The sequence below is a fragment of the Sander vitreus genome, chromosome 23 (assembly GCF_031162955.1).
Source record: "Sander vitreus isolate 19-12246 chromosome 23, sanVit1, whole genome shotgun sequence".
Lineage (NCBI taxonomy): Eukaryota > Metazoa > Chordata > Actinopteri > Perciformes > Percidae > Sander > Sander vitreus.
In genome coordinates this window covers 9,622,365-9,634,732 of record NC_135877.1, presented here as the reverse complement: position 1 = coordinate 9,634,732, position 12,368 = coordinate 9,622,365, and the positions used below count along the sequence as shown (strand labels likewise).

The 12,368-nt window shown below is 40.0% G+C and overlaps 2 protein-coding genes across 4 annotated transcripts in view; one reads left to right on the top strand and one right to left on the bottom strand.

The window, feature by feature from the left end:
• The first annotated feature begins 405 nt into the window (after positions 1–405).
• Positions 406–2,038, top strand: morn2 (MORN repeat containing 2). The gene is made up of 6 exons (XM_078281592.1): positions 406–703; positions 843–875; positions 976–1,026; positions 1,103–1,209; positions 1,333–1,469; positions 1,856–2,038. Exons 1-6 carry the CDS (start codon positions 697–699, stop codon positions 1,956–1,958), a joined length of 438 nt encoding a protein of 145 aa, XP_078137718.1. The 5' UTR covers positions 406–696; the 3' UTR covers positions 1,959–2,038.
• A 688-nt stretch (positions 2,039–2,726) lies between these two features.
• strip2 (striatin interacting protein 2) overlaps positions 2,727–12,368 on the bottom strand; it is a 30,144-nt gene continuing 20,502 nt past the window's right edge. For all 3 annotated transcript variants that reach the window (XM_078242837.1, XM_078242838.1, XM_078242839.1), the window contains 11 exons: positions 12,249–12,314; positions 12,100–12,163; positions 11,393–11,464; positions 11,089–11,163; positions 10,667–10,764; positions 10,163–10,289; positions 9,124–9,224; positions 8,556–8,622; positions 8,339–8,443; positions 7,282–7,486; positions 2,727–5,635 (listed from right to left, as the gene is read on the bottom strand). In XM_078242837.1, coding sequence (XP_078098963.1) covers positions 5,385–5,635; positions 7,282–7,486; positions 8,339–8,443; positions 8,556–8,622; positions 9,124–9,224; positions 10,163–10,289; positions 10,667–10,764; positions 11,089–11,163; positions 11,393–11,464; positions 12,100–12,163; positions 12,249–12,314 — 1,231 coding nt within the window. In that variant the 3' untranslated portion in view covers positions 2,727–5,384. The remainder of the gene's footprint in view (positions 5,636–7,281; positions 7,487–8,338; positions 8,444–8,555; positions 8,623–9,123; positions 9,225–10,162; positions 10,290–10,666; positions 10,765–11,088; positions 11,164–11,392; positions 11,465–12,099; positions 12,164–12,248; positions 12,315–12,368) is intronic.

Below are 12,368 nucleotides of genomic sequence, written 5' to 3'. Positions count from 1 at the left end.
ACAAGCTAACAGCTAGCAAGCTCACTTCTGATTTTAACAAGCTATGCTAACAGCTTTCTCACAAGTCAAGTCGAGAGTTTTACATGCTTAATAATGCCATAATATGGACATACGTCATAAGCGACAAAAGGACTTGAAAATACTTAACTTTTTAAAACAAGTATGGACAAACCTGAAAAAGTTGTTCTGACCACCGGTAACCTGCATCTCTTTCATTGGTCGAAGCTCAGAGTTCAAAGTTTCTCTTCCGGTTTCCGGTAAGGTTTGAGCAAGGAAATGCTGACAACATCCATGAAGTAAATATATTGTTTTAAACAATATATGTATGTTGTTAGACTAAATAGAATGTGACATAATTCAAGCGAAACTAAATTGTTATGAAAAGAGTAACGCTAATTTAAAAAAAAAAAAAGCTGCAGCCATTCTTGTAACTATGGCAACTTCAGTTTGCGTCGAGGCTTCCTGCAACCGTCAATGCCTGCAACACAGAGAGTTGACTGACTGCTTGTTTTAGAGTAGCTAGGAGGACTGTTCCTTTTAGGGTGATTTAGTGAACAAAAATAGCACGAAGTTTCCTTGTGTCGTTTTCACAACTTTTTAAATTGAGTTGTCTGACTTTTCACATTTCTTAAATTAGCCGATACACAGCGTTTCCTATCGGCTCTGCCAACTGCTGGGGGAAACTGTCTGTCACGGATGTCTGGTGCGGTGTGATTGTGAAGTTTCTAACACACACACACACACACACACACACACACACACACACACACACACACACACACACACACTACATTCTGTCTTTCCTATCTGCTGTCTAATATTGTATCATTTTACCCTTTCAGACAATAAGGAAAGTAATTATTTAAAAACCCAAGGTAAAATCCAAGTTTCATACCTGCACATTTTGCATATTCATCTGACAGATAAGGGTTAAAGGTCAAATACAATAAGGTAAATATGCATATTTGTTTACAGGGGAAGGACCTATAAAGGTATCCTACATTTTCCCAAATGGTGACAGATATGGTAAGCAATAACTAATGATACAGCTCTACACATTTACAATACAGGTGTGTGTCAACGTCTCTTTTCTTCTCTACAGAGGGGGAGTGCAGCAGGGCTGCATCAGGGGTGATGATGAGGAGCGGTACTGGTAAACACACCTCAGCAGGCGGCACCACATATACTGGAGAGTGGCTTGAAGACAAAGTATGTATTTACTGTGTGTGTGTGTGTATCTTACTTCTTCTGATGTCTGTTACTAAATACTGTATATGGTTGTATTTGCTCTGTGGTTAGTCATAACATGCTTACTCTCACTCACACACACAGATGTATGGCAGAGGGACCCTGCAGCATCCCTCTGGAGCACTCTATGAAGGAGAATTCAAAGACAACATGTACCATGGCACGGGAACATATACTTTCCCAGACGGCTCTACTTACAAAGGTCACTTTCACAAGAACAGGTAAAAGGCAGTCCATTTTTGGCACTTGCTAATGTTAATGTTTTCTGAAAAGAGTCATGTCCTTTAGGAGTTTCCAAAGGATTATACTGTAGGGTGGTGGTCTAATTGATGTGCAGTGTTTCAGGTTAGCCCTCTTTTATAGCCAGAATAAAGCAGCAAAGCTCTAGTTGTACATTTCCAAAGCAGTCAGTGGTTAAGTGCACCTTAATATGACATTTCCCACTTAGTGTTTTACGTATTAGCCACTTGAACCCTAACATTCCCAATACTTCCTTTAATTTTCCCTTGAGTAGAATCAGCTATTTTGGGGGGAAATATTCAGACCTTTTTAGCCATACAATTATATCAACTGTAAGATTTTTGAGGTCCTTACTGGTGTGTTTTAGGTTGGAGGGAGACGGGACGTTCACTAACACACAGGGACTGGTATGGATGGGGGAGTTCCACGGCAAAGCAGCGCTGGGCCTGAAAATGCAGCACAACATTTAGGCAAAACAAGCATTATTGTACTGCACTAAAATACACTGTATGTTCTATGAGAAAATTAAACTATATTTACTAAAAATGTACATGCTTTCAGCCTGTCTCTGTGGATAAACAGACCTGTTTAACCTAAAGATCACACACCCATGTATTTCTGTGTATTGGTGGTTACATATTCATGTGAGTCACTCTCTCAGCTGTATCTCCTTCTTTACTGGTCGCGGTGCTCCGACACAGCAAGTGTCTCTTTGTTTAAGCCTAATTTCACTCAGAAAATGTCACACTGGGGTTATTTTTTCTGGCCCTTCGCCTTTGCTTTTATGTAGCTGTGACAGAAAAGGTGCATTACATGCTACACTATGTAGCTAACTAAAATATATCCAGAAACACACGTTTGCACACATTTTGTTCCTTTCTTACACTTGAATTTTGAAAAACGTATGATTCCATCTATGAAAAACACTTAAATAGGAACAATCTGAACAAAACCCCTAACTTTTTTCATGTCTCTCTGCTTTTACCATATTTGGACTCCATCAGCGTGAAGGATAAATACATTTTTACATCATTACACTATCAGCCAAGCACAAAAGGGGATATGCTCACGTCCCCATCCACAACAGCTGTACTGTTGGAACATTGGCCCGAGGAAATGTGTGATGTGATGCGAGTGTGTGGTCACTTTGACCTTCAGTGTGTGTGTATACACAGCTTTGTGTGTGTAGACCAGCACGACTCCTTCGGCTAATAAACTTCACAAACAATCCCAACTGTTCAACATTGTTTAATAAGCAACTCTGATATTGTACTTTGTCATTCTATTGAATAATGCCTTTATGGATCTGTAATTGCACATACCTCTGAACAAATTCAGTAATGAGTATTTATCTAGACTATACAGATATGGAAATATGTGTAACAAACATATATACCGTTAGAACACCCATACAATGCTAAACACTTCTGGTAAAATACTGTACCAGATACATGAAACAGCTATTTTCATTGATTGTACATTTTTCAGGTAGAAAATAACATTTTTGTATTGCAAACCGTGAGTGGTGATTTCAATGAAAAAACCATACATTTTGATGAAGGCAACAACAATGAAATAATGGCACTCAAATTTGGCACAAAATACAAAAAATACATCTGAACTTGAAATGTTGCTGACATAAATACAAACTCACAATGAATTATTGTGTTTGGTGAAAATGTACAGCCTATGCAGTCAGTGTTAAGTGCTTTAGTTGTTATTTTCTTATATGAACATGACGATAAATGTGTATTCACCACTACAGGTAGTGAGCTAGATGATGGCAAGGAAGCTTTAAAACTTTTGCAATATATTATCTCCATAAACCTGAGAATCTATAAAGTTTACAATATTATTTTTAAAGATTTCGCCTTCCTGAAGAAGAAAAAACCTCCACTGTAATGCAGAACACTGAGACATTGAGAGGAACAAAGTTCACTTCTAATTGCGCTGGAAACATAAGTAGACAAAAAAAAAAGCCATTCCAAATACCATATTTAAATGTGAACAGGTACTGAAAACAAAACAATGGCCATGCACATTTCCACAGAGAAGCACAAGATTCAGTGTCAAAATTATTGTATTCTGTTCTATACAGAAATAATACATGACTGAGCTTGACCCCTCGAGGCATGTAATTTAGATAACAAAACCCCAGCGAGAATGATATGAAAGAAAGGTGAACATGCTTTTTTTTTGTTTTCTGTGCTTGTTCTTGTGCTTCGTTTCCAGGAAACAATCCAGAGCTCTCAACTCTGGAGCCCCGCTTAGGTAGTTAGTAACGTGAAGGAACGGATCAGGTACAGTGAAGACGAATAAGAAAAACAGCACCATTGTGTGACAGCTGTGTTCTTCCTAGCAAGGGTGGCAAAGTGCTCACCAAGGCCAACACCAAGGAGGACAGTGGCTTACATTGTGCTGTTGGTCAGACAGTAAGAGGGGGAGTCACAATTGTTAATTATTCTGATCATTGTTGAGGTTCTATTAGCCCAGGACGGTTCTATAGAAAACTTCTGGGAAGTGGCTGCCCATTCCACACTCGGAAACTATATAGGTGAGACTTGTGCTTTAAGTTTTTATAAACAGTATTTTAGATTTTAAAAGAGAAAATGATTCACGGGTGAAGACTTAGAGATTTGTTTTGGTCAAATGTACAGCTGGTTAATCAACCCACCTCTGTTAAAGAGCTGCACACAGCCCCCTCCCTGAGCTTTTCTATGGGGCCATTACAGGCTTTAGGTTCGATATGTGATAACATGAACAAATCCTGGATGGCATCAGTAATTACAGATTTGGTTCTCCGATTTCTGGATTTGAAATTCAAACGATGCCAATGTTTTACACACCGGGAATAGAAAGGACTCTATACAAGGTTAAGTTTCTATTTTAAAAAAAGAACAAATAGGATACAGTTTCTTCCAGAAGATCCAGTTTGTTTCTTACACCAAACCATCCTCCACACATCTGCCCATTTTCATGTGCTGTTTTTTTTTCCTTTCTGCACACACATACTTTTTACGTTCACAAACAAAAAAAAAAAAAAAACCCATACACTTACAGCTGGTATATTTCTTTTTTTTGGTGACATTATACTAGATCATTATGCCATTAGTAGAAATAGGTCCCACTTCTACATTTGGACTATCAAAATGACCCTGTGGTTTGCTTCCAAAAGGCCTTTTTTCCTAGAAAATACATAAGAAAAACTTTCATCAATCCATCACCCACAAACTACAATCTGATGACTACAGTAGGCTTTGTGTAAAAAAAAAAAATAAAAATAACTGATTAGAAATCATGTACATTTACATCTCAATTGAAAAAAAATATATATCAGAAAATGTTTAACCACAATTGATACAAATAAATAGGAAAACATTACTAAGGAGTCAAAAAAGCACCAACATTTAAAAAAGGGGACATATAAATTGACAATGTGGTGAAGATATTTTTTTTTTGGAGGGGGGGGGCAGTATAACTGGCCGAAACAGTCTCCTGCTACAGCGGTTTCTTATTAACTGCTACCTCTGTTCTTGCCTGTCACGTCCATGTGGGTTCACAGTAGTCATAGGCACATGTTAACGTCAAGTGTGCGTGTGTTTGTGACATCTATTTGTGACGAGCTCACAGCAAGAAGCTCCATTCGTTGGTCAAATTTGCTTCATTTTACCCTTCATCTTCCATCTTCTCCCATCACTAGATAGCCTGGGAGGTGGCTTCTCCATCTCCTGCTTCTTTCTCTTCACCCTCCCCCATCCCTCCATCACTGACGTGAACTACAACCCCCATTCCTTCCACCTCCTCTCCTCGGACTCCCTTAAACCACTCCACCAGGCTCGTATGTGACCACCACCACATTCTCCCCCCATTCTCTCCAACCCTCTCCCTCCCCTCCATCACGGATTCTGCAGCAGCCCCTCCCACTGGATGGGCTGGGAGAAGACCTCTCTCTCCAGCCACATCTCGTAGCTGTAGTGGAAGTCCTCGGGCAGCTCCACGCGCTGACCTAGCACGCTCTGCAGGCAGTTGTCCACCGGCGCAAAGTCTCCGTTCTTGTTCTTGTCGTAGCGGCGGCTGTTGAACTTCTCGATGCTCTCCCGCAGGGCGCACTCCTCCGCCTGGAAGTCCCAGGGACGTGCGTCAATATCTGGGACGAAAGGAGAGAAAAGGGGATATTTAATCAATATTGTACTTATTTTTGAATGTTCACACTTAGGCATTTCCCCTTACAGCTAACAATCATCCTTTTTCTTAGTGATAACACACAACACACCTGCACCTGTATTGATTATGGATTCCCCCCCCCTCCTCTTTCTATACATTTTTTTTTACATTCCATATTTTTTTCTTTGCCTCTTTCTTTTATCCATCTTTCTCTCTAACACTCATGATGACAGATCACTTGCTCTCTCGCGAGGGACGGTGACCCTGATAAGTCCCCCTTTTTCTGTTGCTATGGCAATACAATCCAGGCTGTTCGCCAATGGCTGTTGGAGCATTGTATTTCACACATGCACAGTACATGCATTACAGAAGGGTACATAAACAAAGATGTACACATTTACCATTAATTGTACCATAAGTAAAGTGTCTTGAGATAACTCTTGTTATGATTTGATACTATAAATAGAATTGAATTGAGAGGCCAACCCGAGTTGTGGGTCCAGGAGAATGACAAATAAGGACCAGTTTTTTTTCTTTTTTTTAAATTAAAGCTGTACTTGATATTGTTTTGATAATAAAACATGCTTGTTTCAGCACCATAAATCACAAATTAGGGCTGTAACAAAGAAAAAGCATCCCATGTTTACCAACGGAGATATTAAAAAAAAAAGAAATTGGTTGATAGAAAATAAGAATACAGGTAGAAAAAGAAACAGAACAATGCGAAAATAAACAGCATTTTGCGGTTTGTTTCCCTTCGCTGTGGTCTCTCTTGTTTTATTTAGTTTATTTTCTATAAGACTTAGTGGAGCATAGAAACATACTATGAATCTATTTATTTATTGTTGGCTATTTATTTTTATTATTATTATTATGTTATTTATTTATTTTATCTTATTATGTTCCTTTTTCCTTTCTTGGTTATTTAATTAGTCATTGTTTAGAGTGTGAACTCTATGTGTAACAGAATGTGTAAATGGCTGTGTGAAAATGCTAAACAATAAAGATTTTTTTTAAAACTAGACGCTGCTGTGAATATGTAATCGGTATATGTCCTCAGTGCACAAAAAGTCTCAACTCAAACTTGTCAATAATGCATGCAACTGGCTAGGGTGGCGGCATTTGAAAAAATGTCATATAAGTGGTTTGCCAGGTTGGATGTCTACACTAGAAAATGGGGAAAGTACCTGAGCTTTCTGGAGGGCTCCTAAGAAGCTTTGTGCTGGGGAGAGACGTGTATGATGGACTTATGGAGCTGTTATACATATGTTTATTTGGTTTATGGTGTATTGTCTATTTTGTTACCATTTTGTTGAATGGTCTTGATTATTGTAGTTACTGTGTCATCTTTTCTTGATTTTTGTCGGTGGGTGGTGATGACGAAGGGGGGGGGATGTGTTCATGTTGCGAGTTATATGTTTTGTATTTTGTTTAAAAATAAAAGTAAAAATAATAATTGTTAATCACAAAAAAATACTGCATGTAATTTGCAATAAACTGGCTCACTTGGGATGTGAACCATCAAATTCAAGTGCCAAATCGGTTATTTATTTATTTATAGCTCATCTAAACTCAAAGTGAACAGTTAAACACGTCATGAATCTGGTTCCACAGACTGCTACTATTTACCATTTCCGTAGGCCCAGTCGTCATTGAGCCTGTGGCGGACCTTCTGGTAGATGGCTGACATGGTCTTCATGTTACTCTTCCTCCACTGGCGGCCCAGGTACTTGGTCTGGATCTTAAGCAGCTTGAGGACGTAGAGCTGCATCATGGCCTGCTTCACCTTCAGAGCTCTCTTCAGGATGGGGGCAGACTTGAACACCACCAGCATCTGAAAAGGGATTACAATTGACTAGAGGAGCATGTTTAAGCATGCTGTGGTCCATGAAGACCTTCACTGTGTAATAGACAATGACAATGAACATGATGGATGGATTTGTACCAGCTCATAATGGGACAATTTATTTAAATCTTCTTTTAATTTTTCCAAGGGCCCCCTGCTGGCCCCTGGGTGTGCACTCAGATGCTAACGGGGATACACAGATATCAGATCTAGGCTTGTGTCCTGTCCTGTTACAAGCTTGATTTTATTAATACAAAAACAAAAAAGATGCAGATTCTTTTATTTATTTTTGTTCCATCGGTTTAAAAAACGCAATTAATTTATCAGATACATAAGTACGGGTCCATTTTACAGGAGCCAGTCAAAAAAAAACACCCTAAAGCATGATTTATGGTCTTGCGGAGGCTCCATGCAGTAGCCTATGTCTCTTTAAGAGAATAGCAGGACCGGCGTGTGTGTGTGTGTGTGTGTGTGTGTGTGTGTGGTAGAGCGAGTGAGAGAGTGAGAGTGATTAGCTTTGGAGCGAGTACCGACTCCAGAGTCATAGTGAGAGAAAAGTGTCTCCCCTGTGCTGTAGCAGGAAAAGTTAAATTAAGTTAAGAGAACCAGGAAATGAGTCGGGGGAAATGCAACGCTACCAAGCCACGGCCGAGCGACGCGCGTCGCCACAACGCGTGGTTACATTTTTTGGGAGGTGCGCATCAGACTACGGCTTAGGGTCCGGCGTAGGTCCGTGTCTCCACGTACCTACATGCGTAGCCATGGGCGTAGATTTTACGCAGAAGCATAAATCACACTTAAGGCTACAGTAAGGCTTTGCAGTGGTGCAGTATTACTCACCATTGTCCTCGAGTGTTTCCACTTGGTCAACTTGTTCAATATTCTCAGCAGATTAATACAAGAAAACAGGTTTCTCCAACAAAACTGGTTGCTGTCCCCTGCTTCCTAAAAAAAATAAAACACAATACACACACAGAGGTCATGATGCTGCGTGGAAGGCTTGACATTTATCCGGTGAGGATCAATCCGGTGTCACGCTGACTGTGTTTTGACTCACCAGGCTGTCAGCTGTGAGCTCAGGCATCTCATGGACCACACAGTGAGGAAAGTCCAGCACAAAGATACTGCAACACACAGACACACACACACACACACACACAGACAGACACACACACACGTCACTTTCCAAATCTACCCATCACTTTATATACTGTAACATCACTTGAATCCATCCAGTCTCCTTGACTTTTACAAGAACAACTTGGGCCAAAAAATGCTGAGTAAGACTCCTGTCACCTAATGTGTGGCTTTTTTTAATCTCCTGTCATTGCATTGCTGCTGGGATGCCATCTGTTCCACCTCCTGGAAGCCTGCTGATTCATGCAAGATTGCAGTCCGTAATACTTGGTTACCTGTCTTACCAGCAGGTTCTTAAACACAACCCTCGTGTCTCCGAGCACATTTTTAAAAAAAGGTACAGTAATAGTACTAAAGCGGAAGCCATTTCCAACATGAGTTACTAGAAATGGAGGCACAATTGTACAATTTTCCTGTGTCTTTTGCACCAAACCGAGCTCGTCTTCTGTTAGACAGCGAGGGTACAGAGTAAGAGAAAAGGACCCTACCTGTTTTTGGCACTGATATAGGACATGATGTTCTGATTGAAGAACTTGAGGATGAGTGGGATACAGTTCGCAAACACCAGGTGCTGGGAGACGATCTCAAACTGCAGGCAAAGAGAAGGCGGCAGTGTGGAATAGTTAGAGTCTAGAAAGGAGCAACAACAAAAAATTTAACTTTTCTTTATTTGTATGGTTACATTTGGCCTACATAATAAATAACACCACATAATAAGTTAACACGTCTATTTCTTAGTTATGATTCTTCTTTTGTGGTCATAAAGTACTTTTAAGATTACATAAAGGACATTTGTGATCATTATGTTGACGAGATAGCCCCGGAAGAGAAAATCCATATCTCATAGAAAGAATAGAAGAGAAAAAAAAATCATCCTATAGTCGAAAATCCTGTATCATTGATGAGCTTCCTGTGTGGAGAGAAGGTCAGGAACCAGGAATTCTATTCTCATTCAGCAGCCATACAAATCCTTCACCTTACCCAAGAAGCTTTACTAAGATAAACAAAACATCACATTTCAGCATTTAAAATGTGCTATGTTTTGCCTTGTTTTCTGTAGGTGACAATTACTGTTCTTTTGCAATGAATGTATCCTGAAAAACAGTTGTTATCATACAGCGTTTTTCAAAGAATGTAAAAGACTAATCGATTTCCCACTGCGGCTGCATTCTGCCTTTTATGTGTAATCTTGTTTTTTAGCAGCAGAGGGCGTTACCACTATAACTCTACAGAACAGCCATTAAAAGAGTCTGAAGGAATGTCCCTTCCCAGCAACTGAAAATAGAGGAGATAGAGGTCCAAAGGTGGGGGTGGAGAGGAGGATGAAAGTAATGGCTTGCTGACAAGGTAATCAGGTGGAGGGTGGTGAAGGTAGCATAGGGGGAGGTGCATGGATACTAGTGTATGTGTGTGCTGGGGGAAGGCGAGATGGAGAAAGAGAAGAATAATGTTAAAGGAGAGAACAATGGTAATGTGAGGTGCCTGTAAGGAAGGAGGACTGGAGGTGTGTGTGTGTGTGTGTGTGACCTGATAAATATGGTTGAGTTTGAAGTGTTTGAGCAGCAACAGCAGCAGAGCAGAGATGGCCTTGACGATGATTTCCTTGTGGCGGTTCACGTCAATTCCCAGCTTCATGCTCTGAAGGACTGTGATACTGGAGGACACACACACACACACACACACACACACACACACACACACACACACACACACACACACAGTACGGCCTTCAGGTCTCTAATAATAACAACAACAATACAGCTTTGTCTCAGTAAAAGAACAACAAGGAAACGTTTCAGTGCTTATTCAATCAAATTCCATCAGCCCAAAATTGAGGGAAAAAGGTAACTTTCATTGTAGATATAAAAGAAAGACGAAATAGAAAATTAGCCTGATTATCTGTAAATTGCAGGAGTTTGCTGCCTGACAAACAGCAGCCATAAATAATGGCGAAATTGAACAACATCCATCTTTAACCTTCAGCTGTCTGATCTAGATGTGTCTTCCTTGTCCCCTGTCCCCTGTACTTACGGCATCTCCTCAGGCAGAACATCAGCCAAGATGTTAATGGAGTCAGTTTTGGCTTTGGAGGTTGGAGCTGCAGCCAGCAGCAGCTTCAGGAGGGCAATCTGACACAGGGAACAATGCTGAATATTAGAACCAGGTCCTGTTCAAGATCTATATTTTGTTGTGTAACAGGTAAAACTGTTTTTAGAATGATCTGCTAAGAATGCTTGATAATGACTGTGTTCACATAATTGTCTAGCTACAATATATGTGCATCACTGCAAAGAGGTTTTTGATAATCCCCTTCTCCCCCAAAATACTCCTCAATATTAATAATTCATGTTCCCTTTTTGGGAGATACTGTACCAACTGAACAACAAAGTGATGGTGATGATGGTGGTGAGTGACGATAAAAAAAAAAAAAACATACATTATGAGCCACTCACCACGTACTGGGAGAGGTTAGGAAGCATGCCCAGGTACAGCATCTCTGTTGGTGTCTCCTCCACCTCCTCCTCGCCCTATACAACATAACACAGTAAATCATGCACACAAACGGTAGCAGTATAAATCCATATCCACAAAAATAATCACATTTCAGGAAACAATTACACAGCCTTGATTAAATAGTCACCACATTAAATATTCAGTTCATCTATCCTTGTGGCTATAACAAAAATAGATTTACAGAGTTGCAGTGTCATGATTGGGAAAATTATAGCACAGTAATTTCACGGTGACATTACTGACCAGAGTCATCGGACACTGCTGCAGATCGTCCTCCTTTTTGATCTGGACTTCAGCAATGGAAACATATTTGTGCTGGAAAAGACATGAAAACCACAACAATATCACACACACATTAAAATAATAATGAATACTTCTTGTAACACTCTTCAATTAATTTAGTTTATATTAATGAATGAATGACATTTCATTTATGTGTCATGCCACTAAGGGGCCCATCACACACGGAATTACATGACACCAATCAAAAAGAAATTATAGCCACAGCTTCCGGTCCAATGTCTGTCCACACACACACACACACACACACACACACACACACACACACACACACACACACACACACACACACACACACACACACACACACACACACACACACACACACACACACACACACACACACACACACACACACACACATTTCCACAAAATAAAATAAATAAAGAAAGCATATTTCAACAGTCACAACACGATAGTGTGTACATACATAAATCAATGTTAAGGTGTTAGAAGACGTGTTAATTAGCATTGCTAACTGACACCCAGAGGGGTATTCCTCTGTGTAACTACGTTTCTCAGGAGGTATTGATTTTTAAGTGGGATGTAAATGTCAAGGGATTGAGCAGAAAGAGAGTATTGATTTAGAAACACTCCGGCCATAATGAGCAAAGGCAAAGGAGAAAAAAAGAAGAAGTTTTGCTGCTCACCTGTTTAAGAGTCTTGACGCTCTCATGGATGGGTCTGGGCAAGCCCACCAGGGTATCTGTGTCACTACAAAACAATACACAGTTACACCGGACTAAAAAGGAAGACAAAACTTTAAAAGATATTTTATTGTCTCAAATGAAATACCTACTTCCCCAGAGTAAAACCGATGAACTTGTTTCTACTGGTCTCAAGGAAGTGCTCGATGTCTTTCTCCCTACACACACACACACACACACACACACACACACACACACACACACTTGAGAAC